Raw genomic sequence first — 23,102 nt, 5'->3', positions numbered from 1 at the left:
TGGTAAAGGGAAACAAGGGACTGGTGCTACTGGGAATGGGGGCTAGCTTAGAGCACTTACCCACAAGAGCTGAAAGGAAGGTGAATGCGATAATGCTGTTGGCAGCAGCACTTACCTTTGCGCAGAAGTGGAACACAAATGGGTGGGGAAGATGTGGACTTTGCAGCATTCGAGTCTGTGACTTACTCGCTACAAGGGGATCAATGGGGCTTCCTCGCAGACTGGTCAAGGGTGTTGTGATATCTCCAACAGGGTGCAACAATGGCATGGTATCCAAGGAGAATGAGGCTACTGGGCTTAATCTAAAGACCAAGGGGAACAAGCAGGGGGGCGGCAGCTGCAAAACTCAGTGGGAAAGGGGGACTGGACTGCACATGCCATCTGAGGCGAAAAAGACAAGAAGCCGACTTTGGGGTGATCTTGGGGAGGGACCGGGATGGTATGTTAATGTTCTTGTTGAAATTCAATAAAAATGTATTTTCAAAAAAAACTTAACACAATGACATTGCTATCTTTCACTTGTTAGGCTGTGGATACCGCAGAGCTGCTCCGTCTCTATTTGAACTATGACCTCTTGACAGAAGCTGCAGATTTAATCCTGGAGTACGTGGATGCGCTGATGGGAAAAGGACATCAGTATTTTGGAATTGAGGTACATGCATCAACCATCATATGTAATGCACTGTGGTTTGTAGCTGTAATATTATGTTATTGAGTCTTATAGCTCAACCTTGGAGACCTGCAAGAGATGTTTGGGTTTATTTGGGTGGGAGGCTAGTTGGAATAGAGGAAGGAGAATGAGATAGCTGTTAATGCAGTTGTGATACATCAACATCCAACTAAACAGGGCTCTGTGTGCAGGTAAGCTTCCCTGAGTTTTTGGAACTATGACATCTGGTGAGGCACTGTGTGCTGATATGGACTTCAATGGATAGCAGGTAGTGGCTTCAGAGTTTTGGAGCAAGACTTCAATTGGAGCCAAGGTGCAACTACATGATGTCTGGTTGCAGTAAAGCAATACGAGGCCAGAAAATAGCGAAATAATGCTATACGCAAGATAATGCCTATACATTATTCTTAGCTTAGGCAGTTATCTGTTGTTGTTATTGCATTGAGATCCAGCCTGTCTTACTGGATCATACCTATATGTATTGTTTTTTCTAAACATCTCTGGGTGCTCTATCCCCACCAACATTATCCAGATGTCATTAAATACATTTTGTGAAAAATAATGCAGTAAGAAGTGACTGTTATATTTGATATAATGTTGGAACTATGTGACCTCTCGCCCTGAAGTTTTTGTTAATTTAAGTACACCTGCGGCTCCTGACAGTCTTTTCTGAGGACAGTCAGTTGGAAGATCTGCGTCAGTCTCTACATGATGCCAGTGACCTTGCACATCTCCTGAGATGGAGCTTGGTAGGCCAGAGCCTGGTGCTCATGCTGTGAATCCTCCTATAGGAGGTTGATGTCCAGGGTTACGAAGTACCTAGGGTGGTCCGGCCCTCAGGTTGAGTTCGATCAGGATGACCTGACTGATATTTTATTTCAGGGTCCGTCCACTGACCCAGTGTTGCCTTTTCATTTGGCATTACAGAAAAGGGTGGTGGCTACTTGGCAGTCCCCGGAGTCTCGTCCGGCGGTCAACAAGTAGTTAACTAAGAAATACCGCCCAGCCAGTAGCGACCCCGGCTACTATTCCACTCACCCCACTCCTGAGTTTGGTAGTTCAGGCGACCACGACCACCTGGAGGCAGGCGGCGTACCCTACCATCCCTCCTGATGGGGACAACAAACTCTTCGATGGTTGGGCACGCAAGGTATTTTCAGCTGGGAGTATGGCGCTGAAGTCGGCCAACTCCACCTCACACACTCTGTGGAATTGTGTCTCTCTAGCGGGTGAGCATATTCCCGAGGGGGAAGAAAGAAATGGATTCCTTGCTCTTGTGCAGGATGGCAAGGATGCCATGTGTGAATCCCTTCAGTCTGGGTTGGACACGGATGATTGTGTTATCCGGTCCATGGCTGCGAGAACCGTGATACGCAGGTTTGCGTGGTTGCGGCAGTCTGGTTTTGCTCCAGATGCGCAAGCCCGTCTTCTCAATATTCCCTTTGATGGTTTGCATTTGTTTGGCAGCAAAGCTGACGAGAGCCTTGAGAGGTTGCAGACCTCTAAAGCAGCTGCTAAGTCTTTGGGTGCTGCAGTGCATCAACCTCAGCCTTTTCGTCCTAGGGGACAGCAATGGGGGGGGGGTTCCTTTTGTTGCTACTCCTCTTTTGGTAGAGCAAAAGGAGCCACTAATCAAATGGGCTACCGAAAAAGTACCTGTGGTGTACTGGGAAGAGGTGCCCAAAGCCGCTCAGGCAGCTGCCTCTTTGCCTTTAGGCGCTTCCGCAGCCACTCCAAAACAGCTATGAGGCCAGGTCCCATCGTTGGCCGGTTGGGGGCAGACTTTCTCAGCATCTAGAAGAATGGTGATCCATTACTTCAGGTGCCTGGTGTTAGGGAGAATTCTCATTCTATGGCTAATTTCCCTTACCTATAGAGTCCCCAAGCAGCTTTGCTGGATTTGAAGGGTTTGTTTCTTTTTACCTGCTAAGAGTGAGACTCTTTTTCCCACTCTTAGGCATTTTTGCTGTGTTTTCTCAACCCCATAGGAACCATCTTTATTCACATGTGTTACACAGCACCCTCAGTGCAGTGACACAGGGGTGTCGTAGCGACCCCCAAACATAGACTCCATACCCTGGGACTGACTCTCTCCCAGGGCATGTAAAGTCCCCATTGACTTTACTAGTCAAATCCGATGAACTAAACCAGTACAACCCATCTTACTGTGGAGATACTGGAAGGGGTTAATAGTTTTTCCCCTATGTTCATTTTCGAGAGTGTACCCTACAGTACCTCTCAAAAGTTTCTAGCTCGTGGCAGTGGTTACTACCATAAATATTCAACCGCGAATATTTCCCTATGGGATTTTCCCATTGCTCGAGGCTACCACTTTTTCTGACAGCCTCTAACATACCGCCGGTGCATTTTAATATTAACTTTGCTCCGGTAGGTTTTATTTGCCAGAACTTTAATAGAACTTCTTTCTCGTGTCTTTTTCTACGATCCTAACCCAGGTCGGGGATCCTTTGTTTGTCCGTTTGGCGGGCTTCTGTCCAGAAGCCCTCCTTCCGGCACCACTGAGTCTGGGGTGGGTCCATTGTATGTGAGGGGAATAGAACCCCTGGACAGGGTTGCCTGAGCAACCCATGTCGCACTCTATCCTGATAGGCTGGAGGGTCTCCCGCCAAGATGACCACGCCACTGTGTGAGTGACCGCTAGGCTGTATGAATGGGGATCTTTTTGCATAAAAGCAGGGTGCTGAGGACTGGAAGAGCCAGACGTCACCACTGGAACTAAGAAGCCGAAGAGGAGAGAAGCCAAAGACATCTGCAATGACTGAACCACCGGTGAAGCCCTGCTGCAGCTTCTCGCCACTTTTCTCCACACGACGATAGAAGATCTTCATCTGCAAGAGCCTTCTTCCCTTGTGCTGGTGGGGCCAACCAGTTTGCCAATCGCATTCCCGGACCTGCCTTGGTCAAATCTCCCGTACCCTGTACTTGGAGGCCGGATAGCCAGGCACCAGCCCACCCGGAACGCGATTTTAAACGAGCGTACATTTTATTTGTCGGGCAGCACTGCGGCTGGTTTCATCCCTGGGTAGTGCAGTAACTCGAACCTTCCTCCACGACAAGAGCCTCTCTTCCTCTGCTGGATCCCCCGAACTGCAGGAACAACCGCCACCGCAGGAGCCACTTCATCATTTTAAGGTACATTGTTCCGCCAGGCCGCACTTTCTTCGCAGTAGTTCTAAAGGTGTTTTAAATCCTTTACCTACCTGTTGGGTTGGCCGCCCCTTTCTCTTAACATTGTCTTTCCTTTGCAACCACCTCTTCAAATTTCGTTAACCAAAGACTTCAGCGACAAGAACATTTTGCTCCTGGGCCCTTGCCCTGTACCACTAACTCTGGCACTGCTCAGCCACAGCTACCAACTAAATCTTTGTAGTACAGACTGATACGAAAGGGGATTTATTGCGCTCACCTGTAGTCCTAATCGTCTGTAGTGCTCCCTAAGGGAACTGCACAGGATTCTGCCCAACATGCGCTGATACTCCTCAAGAGACTGGAAGAAATGGGGACTATCGACACGTCAATACTCTGGAATAAATGTTTCCTATCTGAAAGAACAAACCGTATTGATAAAACCATTCAGATCCACGCCACGGGACACCACCTGTGGAGTACCACAAGGATCCTCCCTATCATCACGCCTCTTGAACATCTACATGACTCGACTAATCAACCTCATCAAAAGGCACGGCCTCCCCTGCTACAACTACACAGATAACGCCCAAATCATCTACAAAATCGAAGATGTACAAGAGGAGAACACAAAGGTCATAGATTTTATCAAAGAACTCTACAAATGGATGAACACAAACCGCCTCAAAGTCAACCTGGTCAAGACCGAAATCGTGATTATTTCCAAAAACCAGGAAGGCAACCAATACATCCCATGGCCCACAGAACTAGGAATAGCGCCCACGCCATCCAAAATAGTAAAAAGTCTTGGAATCCTAATGGACAACAAGCTTATCCTAGAACCACAAGTGAAAGCAATAATCAAGAAATGCTTCTTCCACCTGCAAATGATCAAAAAGATTCTACCATTTTCTAGCATGAGGTCTGGCATGGATTCATATGCTCATGAATTTTCCCCGTCAGGTTGAGAATCCTCGGTAAAAGAAAACAAGTTTCACTTGCACTTACAAACTGTATGTCTCCTCTAAACCAATCACTGTACTCTGGGTCATACTGCCCCCATCCAATGACTGCCCTCTCCCTAAGCCCCTCCAATGGCAGCCATCTTCTTATTTTTACCGCACATTCATGTGTTGGGAGTCCTCGTGTTTTGCTCCCTGAGCTATTCAACGTTTTTCGTGCTTTTCCGATTAAAAAGTCCTATTTTTGTCAAACTGAGCCCGTGGGCTCTTTCTCTCCATCGGCCGACAAGCAGGGATCCATTTGTCGGTGAATTTCAGCGCCCCTCAAGGGTAAGAATGGACAAAGTTTTATCTAAGATTCCAGAAGGCCGTCAGGCCTACTCTGCACTCCGGACCATGTCAGAAGAGAAGAATTAGGGAAGCTCCCTTTCTCCAGCATGGGGTCTGGCATGGATTCACATGCTCATGAATATTCCCCGTCGTCAGGCTTGGAATCGTCGGTAAAGGAAAAAATCAGTTTTGTTTCTGAACTGTCTTTCTCCTAACAACCAATCACTGGTCTCTGGGTCATACTGCCCTCAGCCAATGACTGCCCCCTACCTAAGCCCATCCTCTAGCAGCCATCTTCAGATTTTTTTCTGCACGTTAGAGTGGTGGAAGTCCTCGTGATTAGCTCCTGTGCTTTTTACTGCATTTTGTGCTTTTTCTTACAGTTTACTCTTAATTTTTCGTTCAGTGGAGCCTCAAGCGCCATTGATCCATCATCTGACTAACGGGGACCCATTTTTCAGAACTTTCTACGCCCCTCATGGGCGATTTATCGTTGAGTTCCCCTTTTGGAGGATTCAGGAAGATTCTTTGAGGCCTACTCTGCGTGGACATGGCTGAAGATAAAGGAGACTGGACGCCTCAGTTCAGGATCTGCCCTGTATGTGGACTACGGAACATTTTCCTGGACGATGGGCACTCCCTGTGCCTTTACTGCCTACATTCCGGCCAAATGTACGTGGAGGAGACCAATGGGTTCTGCAAGGATATGGTGCCATGAAGGACTGTTGCAAGCGGCTCTGAGTGGCTCCAGACGAATATCCCCGGGCAGCAAGCCTCACCCAGCAAGAGGAAATCTGAGCGGTCTTCTAAGACCTTTGAGGGCGCTCCGGCGATGGGGGCCCAACATAAGGCAAAGCACCGCGGGCACCGGGAGAGCTGTTGGGATGAGGAGAAAGAAGACTTCCTGTACCAGCGCCAAGAGGAAGACTATACTTTCTATCCCTCTATTGGACGACATTTGGGACGAGGGGCTGTCCCTCATGAAGAACCCGTCCTCGGCGAAGAGGCACCAGTACGAGAAGAAATGCAGGGTGCCCGACTCTGCACCCAAGTGTCAGATCCCAACCGTCCTGGACTCGGTGGTCGTGGTGGTGAAGAAGTCATTCGGATCTTCGGCGTCGACATCTTCTTCACCAAACCCCTCCCCCCCCCTCGACGGCGAGGGAAAGAATGGGGCGGCGGATCATCTCGTCGCCTGCAACGACAATGAAGGCAGCCAATGCCTTAGCCATCGTGGCCCGGTATGACAGGGAGCTGTGGTTCAAGATAGCTCCCCTCCAGGACTTCCTTCCCGACGACAAGAGAGCGGAAGTGCTGGATATCCTGCAAGAAGGCGAGGTGGCATCAGACCATACCATCACAGTGGCCACGGACATCGCCGACACAGGCTTCCGTCAGATGGGCAATGGCGTTTGCCTTCACGGGGTTGGTTGAAGGCCACTAGCTTCCGCCAGGATGTACAGTCGAGGGTGTTGGACATGCCCTTCGACGGTGTTAGGGAGAATTCTCATTCTATGGCTAATTTCCCTTACCTAGTGAGTCCCCCAGCAGGATTTCTGGAGTTTATTTTTTCCACTTGGTAAGAGTGTGAGCCTTTTTCCCTCTCTTACATGTGTTTTGCCATGTTTATTTCTACTGTTTGTGTGATCTTGGGCTCTGGAGCACACAACTCCATGAGACCCACTTTTTGGTGTGCGTTTCACAGCACCTTCAGTGCAGTGACACAGGGTTGTCTTTGAGACTTCCCACTGACTCCATTTTTCTGGGGCTGACTACTGTCCCCCAGAAACAGGTAAAGTTGCCATTTACTTTATGTAGTCATTTAAAACTGCAGACCCAGTACACCCTTCTTACATGGAGTACTGGAAAGGGTTCATTCCTATCCCTTTTTGTCTGTGCCTCTCTGATCTTTGTTTTTCTCTTTTAACATTTAGACTTGGCTGGTGGCAGTGGTATCTACCCTTACTTTTCTACTGCGATTATATTATATAAACATGGTACTGTTCCAGGCTATCATATTAGCCTCAAACATAAACCCACTTGACCAAATACTCTTTCTTTTGGCTCCGGTCGGGTTTATTCGCCATTTCTTTTTGTTAAAGTCCTACTTGTGTTGTACTTTGCGCGGCAAACTAGGTTTTCCTTCTTGGTTCACCGTCTTTTGGTGGGTTTCTTCCAAGAAGCCCTCCTCTTGGCGCCTGGGTGTCTAGGTGGGCTGTATGTGAGGGAGGGGTGTAGTCACCCCCTGCACAGGGTATCCTTGGAAACCCAAGTAACACTTTGTCGTGATTGGCTGGGGTGGTTGTCTGGGCCGGACAACCCCCCGCTGTGTGATTGACAGCCAGGCTGTGTGAATGGGGGACTTTCCCATAAAAGGCAGGACTCTTGGGCTGGAAGTCGGAGTCAACACTGGAACTACAAGAACCGAAGAGAAGTGGGGAAGACGGCTGCTGCAACTACCGAGTCCCGGTCGAGCCCTGCTGCAGTCCTGAGCTATCTACCCTTCAACAACAAGAGAAGGTCCAGTCCAGAGTCATCTTCCCTTGAGCCTGGTGGATCAACCAGCTCACCTTCCACAGCCAGAGGATCCTCTTCATGGTGTTAATCGCTGCACACTGCTTTAGTGGTCCGGATAGCCATCTGTAGAGCCTCTTCTGTTTTAAAGGAGCGCACCTTTTATTCACCGTCGCTGCTGCTGGTCTCATCCCTGGGTAGTGCAGATCACTCCAGACGTCGTCGTCCTTGTCCAGAACAGTTTTTGGGATCACTTTAACACAAATGACGTTGGCTCCATGCACACTTTTCAACATAAGACTATGCAAAATGACTACTTTCTCTCTCTCTGCTTATCTTGCAATTTTTCTCATATTTTATTTATTTAAACGCAAAGTATAAATGATGGTGACAGATGTCACACATCAGTTTTCAAGTTTCTTGAATACTCAAAACTTAAATCTTTCTACAATTTGGCATCCCCTCATGCTTTACAGTACTCAATATGAATACAATATTAAAACAAAAATACTTGCAAGATTTTTATATGGTTCACATCATGCGAACATTTTTTACACTTTCTTCATTTTACAGTCCATTTCCTATGGCTCAGAGAAACATTAGTCCATATATATGACTTTACTTTAGCTTCAGGCTGAATGCCCTTTTATTCATGGCTCTAAACGCCCTTCCTCGGGTGCGGACCAATGTCTGGTTTCAATGAAATAAGTTCTGAAAATTAAATCAACATATATTTCTGATCAATACCTTCAAATTATATTTTTACGTTTTTTATACTTTTCGTGAGTATTCACTTTGACCTGGTGTACCTGTAACATTGAAGATTTTGTCTTCTTTAAAACATCTCGAACGTATCAGTTCTGCTTGTTCAGTGCAGTTTGGCTCTACGCCTGCTCCCTTCTTTAAAGCTCAGCGGCAGTTTTCTGCGTGGTCTGTTGATAAAACGAATACCGTTTGTTTTTATAATTGACTTTTGGAATGTAAGTGGGTTTTGTGCTGGGAACAGTAGCTAGAACATAGCGCTGTGTCCCAGTTACAAAACCCGGATTAGCTAATACTTAAAAGCAAGTTGTGTTTTTTAAAATCTGATTTTAGTTCTCACCTCGACTTGGCGGTCAACCCGTGTAGCTTTTTTTTTTGTCCTTTTCACTCTCCCGCTTCTTCGCCTCGGGTTGTTAGTTTTGGGCTATCTCCTGCTTGTCGCTATTTGGTTCTGGCTCCGTTATTCCTCGCGTGTCTTCTCCTGGAAGTGGTGCACGAAGTGCTCGTATCGTCATGAGCTTGCTTGGCATAAACGTTGTTTTTGTTTGTTGCAATGGTTGGTATTTTTTGCCAGGACTCGATTCTAAAATTGCGTTTGTGTTCTCTTCTGTGACTCCAACCCAAGTCGAGCCCTTTGTTCCACTTTTTGGCGGGCTTCTCCACATAAGCCTCCAAAAGTGGTGCCACTCTGTCTGGGTACCACAGGGAGTGTGGGAGGGGGTTTAGGCACCCTAGACTGAGTTGGTAACTCAAGTCGCACTCTTGCGTGATTGGCCCAACCACTTAGCATGTTTGATTGACAGCTAGGCTGAGTGAATGGGGGTGTGCTGCATAAAAGCAGGGCTTTGGGTACTGGAACTTCAGAAGTCGCCACAGGACCTGAGAATCCGACGAGGGAGAAGCTGAGCCGACCTACCACGACAACACCACCGGTGGAGCCCTGCGAACCGACTCACCACTTCCCGACGACATAGATCATCTCCCGGCTGGAGAGGCTTCTTCCCCTGACTGGTGGTCACAACCAGTTTACCTTCTTCTCTTCGCACCCCAGACCGGCTTGTGGTCGAATTGCCCGTGCCAAGCACCCCGGCAACCGGATAGCCACTTACCACTGGACCGCGAATAAAAGGACTGCTCCTTTTAACTGAGAACTCTGCGGCTGGTTTCTTCCTTGGCAGGGCAACGGACTCCTGTCTTCCTCCCCGACGAGATCCTCTCTTCCCCCAGACGAAGCACTGACTTGCATCCACTACCAGGAACAACTGCCCCTGCTGGAGTATTCTCACCACTTTAAGGTACCGTGTCCGCCAGGCCTCCCTTTCTAAAGATTGCTTCAAGGTAGTAATAACCCCTTAACCTTCTAGACTGGGCTGGCCGCCTTGACCTTCTAACTGGTCCCTTTCTTTGGTCCAACTCCTTTTTGAACCTTTACACGACTCTTGTGCACTGCAACCGTGTGACCTTGGACACATTTCGTTTTGATCCTTTTAAAGTGGATCCGGCCTATTGACTCTAAACTCACGGTGTTACTTTGCCTTCCTCTCTTGTTGTGTTCTTGAAAAAGTGTTGGGATCTGTTTCAATTTATTGTCTGATTTTCTCTCCTTTTTTAAAACGAATTTTTAGAGTGCCATCTACGTTAAGCGCTCACCGCTGTCTGAAAATAAGTGGGGCTTTACTTAAGACTTGCCTAATATTCTTCTAAGGGAGTGTATATCTTTTAGTGACTGTTTTGAATTGCTTACTATTAGTGCCTGTGTGTTTTTCTAGATGTGGTTTTAAATAAATAATTCTATCTCTTTTACACCAAGCCCTGGTCAGTGTTTACTTGTTCTAATGTGTTCATTTGACCTATTGTGAATACTCTGTATACTGCCTAACTTTTCTTGAGGGAAGTCTGACTGCTCAGCCACAGCTACCAAGTGAATCTTTGTGGTGCAGACTGCTACCAAGTGGGTTTACTGTCAAACACCTGTAGTCTTAAATCTTTTGCAATGGTCCCAGAGGGAACTGCACAGGTTACCTACCAGTAATTCCACAATATGATGGTTTGTACTGGTTCTGTTCACAATTTAAGACTAGTAAAGTCAATGGTGACTTTACATGCCCTGGGAGACAGTAGTCAGTCCCAGGGTATGGAGTCTATGTTTGGGGGTCACTATGACACCCCTGTGTTACTGCACTGAGGGTGCTGTGTAACTCACTTACCAAAAATACATGAAACCCTATGGATTAAAAGACCCCATAGCCCATAAACGCATTACAAAGTCAAAGGATATCTCAAATCATGTCTAAGAGTGGGAGAAAGAGTCTCGCTCTTAGCAGGAGAAAAAAATAAACCCCAAAAATCCAGCAAAGCTGCTGGGGGACTCACTAGGTTTGGGAAATTAGCCTTAACACAGAATTCTCCCTAACAGAGCCATTCTATTGTGTAGTCTCTCCACCTCACTTTGGTCCTTTATGGCCCCAACCAATGAGGTGGCAGGGCTTAAGCTCCGCCCCCATCGCCGTCTTCAGATTTGTCACCGCAGTCTAACAGACATGGGGAATCCTCAAGCTCTCTGAGCTCTTCCATTCTATTTCTACTTTTTGTGCAGCATATATTTTTCAAAAATGTCCCACTTTGTTCCCCTGCTAAGGGGCTTTAGTCTCAGATAATTTTTGGGATATATATATTTGTGGTTTTTGACCCAAAATCGTCATGTAAACCTTCTCTTCAGAATGGCTGCATCCCAGGCTGTCAAGAAGCCTTCCCTGTTCATGGACTGCACAAGGTGCAAGAAGAAGTTAGTTTACTTGAAGGACCCCCATGAACATTGCATTTACTGCTTGTATCCGCATGACATCAGAAATGCGATATTTGCAAGACTTTTTCCACCAAGACCCTTCAGGACAGGCACAGAAGACGACTTTTACACCTGGAAGCCAGGGATCAATCTTCGGACGAAGAGTCTTTCTGAACAGCTCCTGTCCACTCCAGCATTCCATCTGAGAGGCAAACCTTGAAGAGAAGATCGTCTTCAGTGGAAAGGAGTTCCTCTCCCATTGCCAAAAGCAAGAGAAAGCTGGAGTTCATACCCTTTCTGCCTCCACTGGCCTCCTTGAGCAAGAAGAAGTCACATTTGTCAGCAAAATCTACCGCCAAAGGTAAGGAGGAGTTTGCAAATAACCTGGAGGGGAGGTGGGGGGGGGGCAGTCATCGACGGGGAAACCGTCCACGAGCAAAGGGAAAGGTGAAGACCCATCGTCAGCCAGACCGTCGACGAAACCCTCATCGACAACAATTACACATAAAACATCATCTACGGCAAGATCCTCGTCATCGGATTTATCGTCCACAAAGCAGTCGTTGACGAAAACGCACCATTCTTCAACGAGGCACTCGTCCACGAAACGCTCGTCCACTGAGCACTCGTCGATCGGGAAAACCATATTCGTCGACGAAACACTCGTCCACGGGCGAGCGCCCATCCAAACCACATTCGTCGACGGAACTGCTGTTGGCGGGACGCTCGTCGACGAAGATACCATCGACCACAACACCGTTGGTGACTCCGCAAGTTTCTTCATCTACGGAGGAATTGGAGTCTGAGGCGCCTTCTGCTCACGCCAGGGTGACACCTGTCATCGAGGACAGTTTCCTTGAGGCTGCTGAAACTGCTGAACCCATGGTACCGCAAGTTTCTCCTTTGGGGGACATGGCAGAGCTTCCTGATGTGATTCTCCAGGAAGAATGTTCAGATTCAGAAGTGGTGGAAGAACAACCTTGTCCTTCCCCTAAAGAACACAGTCCCCCTTGGCAGCCTTCGACGGAAGAGGCTGACTATCCTCATGACCCGATACTGATGATATCCGTACAGAGGATCATGGATGAGTTTTACAGACGTCAAAGGGAGAAGAGCATGCCGGCTGATCCCATACAACCGGAAAACCGTCGGAGAGACACGTCTCCAATTCCAGGCACGTCAAGAAGTTCACCTCCACAGGAGTAGACCTCAAAAGAGAGCACGAACACCTGAGCCTGCTCGAAGGCCTAGGAGCACGACTCGGTGCTTCACCGACAAGGGTCCATCATCACCGTCATCACATAGACCTCGATCTCCGGATAGGGATCCAACAATGGTGCCATCCTCCGTTTCAGTCTGATTGGCAGGAGGATCCTTTTAGAGAATTCTCTGATCCAGAAGAAGGTGAGATTAAACAAGAGCCTGGCGCAGCCAGTGAGTGGGATGACTACATAGTCGAAGCCCAGGAAGAGAGATTCCCCAGGCGATGCCTCGCTTCCGGATGATCTGTTTTCTTTCCACACCATAATAGGCAAGGCTGCAGAATTGTTCAAAATTCAGGTTACATCAGAGGAAAAGACATCAGTGCTTTATGAGCACAGGGACAAACGCAGGAGAATGGTGACCACCATTCCTCTCCCCGACACCATCTGGGAGTCCGGATCCAAGATCCTGTCTACGCCCTTATCTACTCTGTCTCGTGTGTCCAGATCAGAGAAGAAATATAAAGCACCCGAGTCTGCACCACTTTGTTTGAGAGGTCATACAAAACCAGACTCGGTTATCACAGTTGCAGCTAGGAAGAAGCTTGCCAGTCCCGCTTCGCCTCTGTCGGCACCATCGGACAAGGACGGGCGTAAGCTAGAAGCCATGGGCAGAAAGGTATCAGCACGGGTGTCGCTTACCATCAGAGCGGGGAATGCGCTGGCCATGACCACAAGGTTTGATCATGAGTTTTGGCTCCACATGTCTAAATTGGCTAAGCAGTTACCACCAGATCTCCAGGAAGAGGCTAGATCGATAATCGTTGATGGTGATCAGCGCATCGGTTGATGTGGCCGAATCAGGTTTCAGACAGATGGCACATGGCAAAGTACTCAGAAGCTGCGCCTGGATGAAGACTACTAATTTCAGGCCTGAAGTCCAAGCGCAGATATTGGACATGCCCTTTGATGGACAAGACCTCTTCGGAAAGAAAATAGACGACCACCTGAAGGGAATCAAATCAGACACGACACAACCCGAGCCATCAGTTCTCTAAAGGACAAGGATAAGGACCGTCGATCTTTTCGCCCCTTTAGAGGCTCATGTTCAAAATACAGAGGGTACGGCCGCTCCCCTTATTGTCAGAAGGCGCAAGGTGGCACGTACCAAGAAAAAAAGTATCAATCCTCCAACAGATACGCGCATAGAGGCAGGCTGGCTGCTGCGCCACAAGGGAAGTCACAAAGCAAACCAAACTGACTATCCGATTCTTTCCCCTCAACGCCACACCCCGGTGGGGGGCAAGGGTAAGCCAGTTCTCCCAACGCTGGCAGTCAATTACATCGGACAAATGGGTGTTGCAGGTGATCTGAGAGGGTCACACCTTAGAATTTCTAGACCAACCTCCTTCCCTGCCTCCACATTCACGCAGTGTGCATATGTTAAGGCAGGTTATGTCCGAAGTACAAAAACTACTCCAGAAAGCAGCGGTAGAGCCAGTGCCATACCCTCAGAGGTAAAAGGGTTTCTACTTGCGCTTTTTCCTCTGCAAAAAGAAAAACGGTCAATGGAGACCCATCTTTGACCTGAGGGCATTCAACAAATATATCAAATGCATAACATTCAAGATGGTAGCATTACAAGGGGTGCTTCCTTGGTTAAACAAGCACGACTTCTTGGCCACTTTAGACTTGGAGGATGCATACTTCCATGTGCCGATCCATCCAGCTCAGACAGTTTCAGGTTCACGGTGGGAGAGCTTCATTTTCAGTTTCAAGTGCTCCCGTTCGGGCTGAAATCGGCACCGAGAGTTTTCACAAAATGTTTGGCACCAGTAGCTGCATGACTCAGGAGGACAGGAACGGAAGTCTTCCCATACCTGGACGACTGGTTGATAAAAGCAAGTTCCGCCGCAAGGGCTCGATCAGCAGTGTTAAGGACCATCAACCTCTTAGGAGAGTTAGGTTTCTCCATAAACAACACAAAGTCCTGCCCTGTTCCCAGCAAGACAGCTCTCTTCCTGGGAGCCGAGTTCGATACCAGTATTCCCAGGGTGAGACCATCAGCAGAAAGGGTAACAGCGATTCGACGCCCAACCTCGTGCTTCCTGGAGAGACACAACTCTGTCTCGGGTGTCCAGATCAGAGAAGAAATATAAAGCACCAGAGTCTGCACCACTTTGTTTGAGAGGTCATACAAAACCAGACTCGACGGGGTACGCTCTTACAAATCCCTTCTAGGCAAGTTGTCCTTGTGCATATTCCTCATATCAAATTGCAGGCTTCGCATGAGACCGGTTCAGGAGGCCCTGGACCACCAATGGAGACAAGCTCTCGGATGTTGGGAGGACATCGTCCAGATTCCATCAACGTTACACAAGACTCTTCAATGGTGGAATGTTCTGCGGAATCTTCTACAAGGGATGCTTTTTCAAGCACCGACATCGACCCTTCTGCTGAGGACGGACGCGTCATTATCCGGCTGGGGCACTCACCTTGCGGATCTCCAAATCAAGGGCACTTGGTCGGCACAAGTGTCCGAACTCCACATCAATGTGTTAAAGCTCAGGGCCATAAGATGGGCGCTGAAGGCTTTCCTGCCTGTGGTAACCGGACAGGTACTTGTAGTCCAGACAGACAACACAACCTCCATGCACTACACAAACAAGCAGGGAGACAGGAGGTCAGATCGTGTCGCAAGAAGCCCAACAGCTATGGGCATAGGCCTTGCACCACGGAGTGCAGATCAAAGCAGAGCATCTTCCGGGAGTGAACAATGTCCTAGCAGACAAACTAAGCAGAGAATACACGTCGTCTCACGAGTGGGAACTGGACAAAAATGAAACAACCTGCAGATCGGCCTTTTTGCCACCAAGGACAACAAGAAGTGCCAAAGGTTCGCCTCGAGGTACTCTTGAGTATCAATCACTGGAAGATGCTTTCTCAGTGGCTTGGACGGGAAAGTTCCTCTATGCCTTTCGCCCCCATTCCCCTCATTGCGAGGGACTATGCTGACTGAAGTAACAGAATTGTTCAATGATCCTTATTGCGCCGGATTGGGCACGACCAGTCTGGTACTCGTCTCTGAAGCATCTATCCCAATGGCCCCCGATTCGCCTTAAGGCGCATCGATATCTGTTGACGCAACAGAACCGCAGGATCCTCCACCACGACCCGAGGAGCCTATCTCTCAAGGCATGGTTCCTGAGCAGCGTAAACTGATGAATCTTAAGCTACCATCAGAATGTTGGGATATCATCAGGGCCGCGAGAGCCCCGTCGACACAAGTCGCCGACACCACGAAGTGGACTCGATTTTCCAAGTGGTGCGAGAGATCGGCTATCGACCCTCTCACTGTTTCGGTTGACCAGGTTCTACCCTACTTATTGTGCTTGGCTAAGACAGGGCTTTCATTGTCCTCCATCGAGATCCATCTGTCAGCCATAGCGGTGTACACAACAACTCCGGAGATGCCATCCTTGCTCTCTTTGCCGGCAGTTAAAGTTTTTCTGAAAGGGCTGATGCGTACTTATCCTCAAACCCCCGCGCCAGTCCCAAACTGGAGCCTGAACACCGTCTTGACAGCCCTCTTGGAACCTCCCTTCGAACCCATACACAGATGCGACGTGAAGTTCTTGTCTTGGAAAAAAGCTTTTTTGATAGCCATCACATCAGCGAGTTACAAGCTTTGTCGTTTGAGCCCTCGTTTACTTTGTTTCAGAAGGACTGTGTCATCTTAAGACCGCATCCTAAGTTCTTTCCCAAGGTGCTGTCGGAGATGACACTCACTGAGCGCATTGTTTTACCAACTTTTATCCAGAATCACGCTTCTGAAGCAGACAGAGCATTACATTATCTAGACGTTGCAAGAGTTTTGAAGTTTTACTTGCAAAGAACCAGAGTTGCACTCCTCAAACCGACTGTTCATTGCTTTCTCTGGTCGTACCAAGGGACAGCATATCTCTAAACAAGATCTGGCACGCTGGGTGTCATCCTGCAGCACCCACTGCAACCAGATGAAAGGCGATCCTCTAACTAGACCACCATCAGCGCACTCCACCAGAGGGAGGGCGGCGTCAACCGCATTCCACGCAGGCGTGGCCTTGAAGGACATAGGCAGAGCCGCCACGTGGAGCACTCTGCACACGTTCGCGAAACATTACTGCCTGGCTCAAGATACCAACAAAGAAACTGCAGTTGGACAGGCAGTGCTCCGCCATCTCTTTGCATAAGGTAGGACTAGCCTCCTTTTCCCACCTTTCCCGAAGTATGTAACCGTTGTGTTGCTGCATGGTAAAGGTTTGATCAGAAATATGTTTTTCTGTATTTATGCATATATGTATAGGATGGTGGCATGTTATAACTGCTTGGTATTCTATTCAAGCATCTGAATCTATGAAAGATCCACTGCTGGATAATTCTTAGTTACTTACCTGTAACTATTTCTCCAGCATTGGTGTCTTTCATAGATTCACATGCGCAAGCCCGCCTCCCATGAGGGGCTGCTCCTATGCTCGGCATCCATCATACTGTAGTCTCTACGGTTCAAAATCTGAAGATGGCTGCTGAGGGCGGAGCTTAAGCCCTGCCACCTCCTTGGCTGGGGCCCTAGAGGACCAAAGTGAGGTGGAGGGACTACACAATAGAATGGCTCAAAGGCCATAATGGGCTATGTGCATGCATTGCTAGTAGCAATGTGTGTATATTCAAAAATAATAATTTTATCACCGAGGATTCCCAGTCTGACGGGAAATATTCATGCATGTGAATCTATGAAAGATACCAATGTTAGAGAAATACAGTTACAGGTAAGTAACTAAGATTTTCTTCCCGTCACCTTTGTCGCCGGCTGAGAGGACTTTGCACTCGCTGGCTGTGGCTAGAGCGCTGACGTTCTACGTGGACCGCACAAAGTGTTTTTGGAAGACATCACAGCTGTTTGTGAACTTTAGCCCTGTGAACCAAGGGAAGGACCTCTCCAAGGCTTCCATTTCCAGGTGGCTCTCCGGCTGCATCACCCATTGTCACCGGTTGGCAAACTGACCATTGCTTGGCCGTCCGAGAGCCCATTCGCCCACAGTGATTGCTGCAATCACAGTGTTCCTGTCTGGTGTGCCCCTGCTGGACATCTGCAGGGCTGCTACGTGGAGGTAGACGCACACCTTCACAAAATTCTACTGTGTCAACCGGGATTCCACTGAGGAGTCCAGAGTCGGCCAAGCAGTGCTGCCCAACCTGTTCGCTTGACGGTAAGCCTGGTCAGGAGGTAAGAGATGCTTAATGTTGAGCCTTGCCACCACCCGTGTGGTTGTGCATATGTGTACTGCTATGTATTCTCTATTCATGAGCATGTGAATCCATGCCAGCCCCATGCTGGAGAACAACAGTTACAGTTAAGTAGCTTGTTCCTTTCAAGATCTGCTCCAGCTGGGGACTGCGGAACATGTTTGTAGAGGACAAACATCTTCAGTGCCTCTACTGTCTCCATCCGGACCACAGGGAAGCGGATTGTGAAATCTGCATCGGTTTCTCCAAGAGAACCATGAAGGATCGTCACAGTAGACTGGCAGCGTGGCTCGGCGCCAAGGCCTCTACCCCGTGCGGCAAGCAGGGTCCTGCCTCACTCACGACCGGCCAGTCCGAGGAGCTGGCTTCGAAGTCCTTTGAGGGCGCTCCATCCGTCGGGGCCCAAGACGAGGCCAAGCACTGCAAGTCCTTTTACATCCGGGTCACTGCGCAAGCGGGGTCTGCGATGGCCAGGGCGCATTCATCTTGACCATCTGCCTCCAGCTCCAGCCATCGCTCAATCTTCTCCTCGAACAGGGAATCGGCTAACCCGGCGAAGCTGCAGCAAAAGCCTGAGAATACAAAGGCGCAAGAAAAGGCTGCAGACCTGCCTCAGGCAGTCCAGGTAACAATGATCGAGTTGGTGGCGGCCGCCCTCTTGAAGGCCAAAGAGGCTGAAACTGTCAAGGTAGCCCCGGTGGTACCCAGAGTATCCCTACGCCCGAGGCGGGAGGCCTCGGCTGGGACTGGTGAAGACACCAGAAAAGAGGATGCCATCCTGAAGCGCGCAACGGCCCCTCAGGATGCACAAAAGGGTGGGGGGTGGTGGAGGCTTCAGGACAGACAATACTCCAGGGCATGGATATTTCATCTTCGGACCAGGAGAACAATGTGTCCATACACACGATACACGAGGACGTGGGGAGGGGGCGACGACGGCAGAAACGCCAACCGGGATGACGACAGTAGAAATCTTGACGACACGTGGAGCCCAGTAGACCTACCGCTCCGACCCCTCCGAGAGATGTATCGCTGGGCATCATTTCGACCCAACACATTCTGGTGTCGGAATAATTCAGGGAAGGATGCTGACTATACCGGCCCCAGCAGCCACGGATCAACTTCTGGCAAAAAAGAGGAAGCGGCACCCTATGCGTCCACAGCGACTACGGATGACATCGCCACGGCGGGTGGTTCACCGCAGCCAAGAGCTTCTCCCCGGACAAGGTGCGGTCATTCCATGCCATGGTCGCCAGAGCGTCCAAACTCTTCCAAATGACGCCAGAAGAAACCAAGAATGAAGGTTTCCTCTACCAACGACGCAAGGCCAAGACTAAGACCATCATGGCGGTTTCTCTCCTGGATGACGTTTGGCTGGAGGGCTTAGCTTTGTTGAAGAATATGGCCAAGAGGGATAGGCTGGAGAAAAAGTACTGGGTGACGGAGTCCGCACACATGTGCCTGCAATCACAGCCTCCCCCGGAATAAGTGGTTTTGGCGGCATTGAGGAAGTAGTAGTTTAACCCCTCATCTTCATCCTCGGTCCCTCCGGATAGCGAGGGGAAGAAGTTAGATGCCATGGGAAGAAAGGGGGTCCACCTGACGGCATCAACAGTCAAGGCGGCCAACGCACTTGCAATCCTGGCCAGGTCCGACAGGGAACTGTGGTATAAAATGGCCCGATTCTGGAGTTCCTGTCCGATGACAAGCATGTCGGGCGATCTCCATCCTTCAGGAAAGGGAGGTGGCATCGGACCATGCCATCACAGTGGCTCTGGATATTGCAGACACGGGGTTCTGGCAGATTGGGAACTGTCTCTGCGTCCGTCGGCGTGGCTGGCTGAAAGCCACCAACATCTGCCAGGAGGGTCCAGATGAGGGTGCTAGACATGCCCTTCGGCGGGGACAACCTCTTTGGAAAGGCTGTCGACAAGTCGTTGCAAGCCGTAAGGACTGACAGACAGCCTGGGCCCGTGCCCTGGGCGCTCTTCAGCAACAGTGATCTTCCTTTTGCGCCTCCGGCGGGAATACGGGCAGATCGCCGAAAGGTTTTGGCGGAGGATCCTCGTACTGTCAACCCTCTTGTTCCCTAGCCCAGGAGGCTTTTGAGGTGGTAGCCAATAACGTTGCCCCCAAGGCGACACGGAGGCCCTGAAGCAAGACTGAACCCGGCCAGGATGTTGGCCCCCCCACCCATGTACCCCGGTGCGATGCCGGCTGGTGGGCTTAGTCAGCGAGTGGAAGGAGATCTCCACCGACCGATGGGTGCTGGATGCTCTCGCCCACGGACACGGCAAAAGTGTCTCCGGATACCTCTGGTGACCCAGCAGGAGCGGCCCATCCCTCAGCTCCTGCAGGAAGTACGGGCCAGAAGATACTTCTTGGTAAGGAAGAAGACGGGGGGCTGGAGGCCCATTCTAGACCTGCAGCATCTCAACAAATACATCAAGTCCCAGAAATTCAGGATAGTCATGTTGTGTTAGGGAGAATTCTCATAAATGGCTGGTTTCCCTTACCTAATTAGTCCCTCAGCAGCTTTGCTGGATTTCTAGGGTTTAGTTTTTTAACCTGGTAAGAGTGTGAGCCTTTTTCCCACTCTTTCATGTGTTTTGCTGTGTGTTTTCACTTTTTGTGTGATCTTGGGAACTGGAGCCTCACCTACTCCATGGCCTGCTATTTTTTGTGTCTTACACAGCACCTTCAGTGCAGTGGCACAGGGTTGTCTTTGAGACTTCCCCCGGACTCCATTTTCTGGGGCTGACTACTGTCCCTCAGAAAAGTGTAAAGTTGCCATTAACTTTATTTTAGTCACTTTAAACCACAGACCCAGTACACCCCATCTTACATGGAGTATTGGAAAGGGTTAATCCTTATCCCTTTTTGTCTGTGTCTCTTGGAGCATTGTTTTGCTCCCTTTACATCAAGACTTGGCTGGTGGCTATGGTAACTACCCTACATTTTCTTTTTTTTTTTTAAACTTCTGTTTATTGGCAGGTGGTCAAGACAGGTACAGTACATTTATCGTGTAAATGAGAACAAAAGCGGGAACAGTATTACAACGTCCATATACATTGTTACCATGCTAACGACAGGTTTACATTTCAGTAGGGCAGACATACATCAGAAAAAGCAGATTTATACTCCTATGGCGCGTGTCAGGAGGAGTCAAGTGATGCCGGGGAGGGGGCTAATGCCTGTTCGGCACAGTCCTTGCTGTTGAGGTAGCTACGGAATTCAGTCCACACATTTGCAGGTCGGGATGGAGCTGGCAGGGTGCCGATGTACTCCTCCTCGCATGTTTGTACCCACGTAAGGGCGTTCAGCCACATGCCAAGGGTGGGGGGAGTGCGGCGCTTCCAGCATTGTAATATGCATCGTTTGGCAACCATAACACTGACATTCAGGAACCTCGACATTTTCATCACATCATCCCCCGTCCACATACCAAACAGCAAGGCCAGCGGGTCCATCTCGACCGGGGCATCTATTATCTCAGTAAGCGCCTGTGTCACCTCCCTCCAGAACCTGCGCAGCGCCACACAGGACCAGAACATGTGGGCGTGATCTGCTACGTTCGATTCGCATTTCGGGCATTTATGTGTCGAGCTAAGCGTAAATTTTGCCACTCTGTACGGGGTGTAGTAGAGTCTGTTGAGTAGCTTGTATTGGATGCAGCGGAACCTAGCGCTGAGGGATACCTTTCGCGTGTGTGCACACATCTTTCCCCACATCGCATCGGTAATCTCCGTTTCGAGCTCTCTGGCCCACACCTCCCGTGGCGCCGGAGAGGCATTCTCTATTTTCCCCATCTGCATTTTATACAGGGAGGATACTATGCCCCTACAGCCTGCGGAGTTCGCGATGTATTGGAGTTCAGATGAGTCAGGGGGTTCCTCAGGAAAGGAGGGCCACATTGTCCGTACCGCTGCCCTCAGTCTATAGTACTGTAATAGGTAGAGTGCGGAGCCGGAGTGCCCGGGGCGCAGTGTTAGCGGTGTAATGAATGAGCCTTCATGGTACAGGTCAGTCAGGGCGCGGTACCCCAGGCTCTCCCAACGCTGGGAGAGGTGTTGGTCATGCGTGGGGGTTAGGCCAGGGAATTGCCATAAGGGAAGCCACTTATAGTATGGGCGCCGTGTCGGACTGGGGGAGAGTATATTGTTCCATGCTCTAATCGTGGATGCTACCGGGTCCCATGGGGCATCCGCGCGGTAACCATGGTGCAGTAGCAGGGTCATGATGTGGATGCCATCTCCCGCCATTCTTTCCAACCTGACATGTGGGGGTGGGTTGGGGTGTGTGTACCAATGGGTAGCATGCTGGGCCTGCGCTGCGTTCCAGTAGAAAGCTAAGTCGGGGGCAGTAAAGCCACCCTTCTCGTACGGGAGGGTCATGTGTTGCCACTTCTTGCGGACCGCCCCCGAGTGCCAGAGGAACTGGGCGAACGACGCATGGAGCCTCTTAAAGTACTGTTTGCCGGGCCAGATCGGCACATTTACAAATATATAGAGTAGCTTGGGTACCGCGATCATTTTTATGAGGGAGAGTCTCCCCGCGAGGGACAGAGGGAGGTTGCGCCACCTGAGCATCTTAGTTTCAATGAGCAGTGCCGCTGCTTCATAGTTATCCGCCAGCAGGGAGACCCTCGCCCTTGACACCTGAACCCCGAGATATTTAATCCCGGACGGGGACCAGCGCAGCGGGAACTCGCAGGTCGGCTGCTGGGTTGTCATGGTGAGAGGGAAAATTTCGGATTTTGAGTAGTTAATAGTGAAGCCTGAATAGGTGCCTATTTTTGTTATGTCTCGGATGATAGGGTCCAGGTGTGTGGAGGGTTGTCTGACGTAGAGGAGGACATTGTCCGCGTACAGCGAGATGATTTCCGGTGTGTCTAGCAGACGGACGCCCTTGTTAGTGTGACGGTTCCTGACATGATCGGCCATAGGTTCGATGGCGAGTGCAAAAAGGATGGGGGAGAATGGGCAGCCTTGTCGGGTGCCCCTATGCAGCGCGAAGGGGGGAGAGGGGACGGAGTTGACTAGTACCCTTGCCGACGGGCCCGTGTATAACAGCTGTATGTAGGCGATCATGTTCGGCCCAATTCCCATTTTCTCCAAGACGGCCCACAAGTATTGCCACGAGACCATATCGAACGCCTTTTGGGCGTCCAGTGTGACTGCCACAGCGTCCGCTTTCGGGTCAATTCTCGACATCACGTTGAATAAGCGCCGGATGTTGAGTGCTGTAGAGCGGCCTGGGACAAATCCACTCTGGTCGGCGTGGACCAAGTGGGGCATAAGTGGGAGGAATCTGTTGGCGATTACTTTGGCAAAGATCTTCATATCAGTATTAATGAGGGATAGGGGTCTATAGGAGCCACATTCGTCTGGGGGTTTCCCTGGTTTGGGGAGAACAGTGATTAGTGCTTCTCTTAGGGAGGGGGG

At 49.7% G+C, this 23,102-nt stretch overlaps 1 protein-coding gene across 1 annotated transcript in view; it reads left to right on the top strand.

Annotated features, from left to right (window-relative positions):
- Window positions 1-23,102, top strand: part of NUP160 (nucleoporin 160) — a 1,937,143-nt gene that overhangs the window by 1,773,036 nt on the left and 141,005 nt on the right. Inside the window, exon 34 of the mRNA XM_069623088.1 lies at window positions 527-652. Within this exon, the coding sequence (XP_069479189.1) occupies window positions 527-652 (126 nt within the window). The remainder of the gene's footprint in view (window positions 1-526; window positions 653-23,102) is intronic.

This window comes from Ambystoma mexicanum, chromosome 11 (genome assembly GCF_040938575.1).
Source record: "Ambystoma mexicanum isolate Mex_15411 chromosome 11, UKY_AmexF1_1, whole genome shotgun sequence".
Lineage (NCBI taxonomy): Eukaryota > Metazoa > Chordata > Amphibia > Caudata > Ambystomatidae > Ambystoma > Ambystoma mexicanum.
The sequence above is the reverse complement of the archived record's forward strand: the minus strand, read 5'-3'. Positions and strand labels throughout refer to the sequence as shown.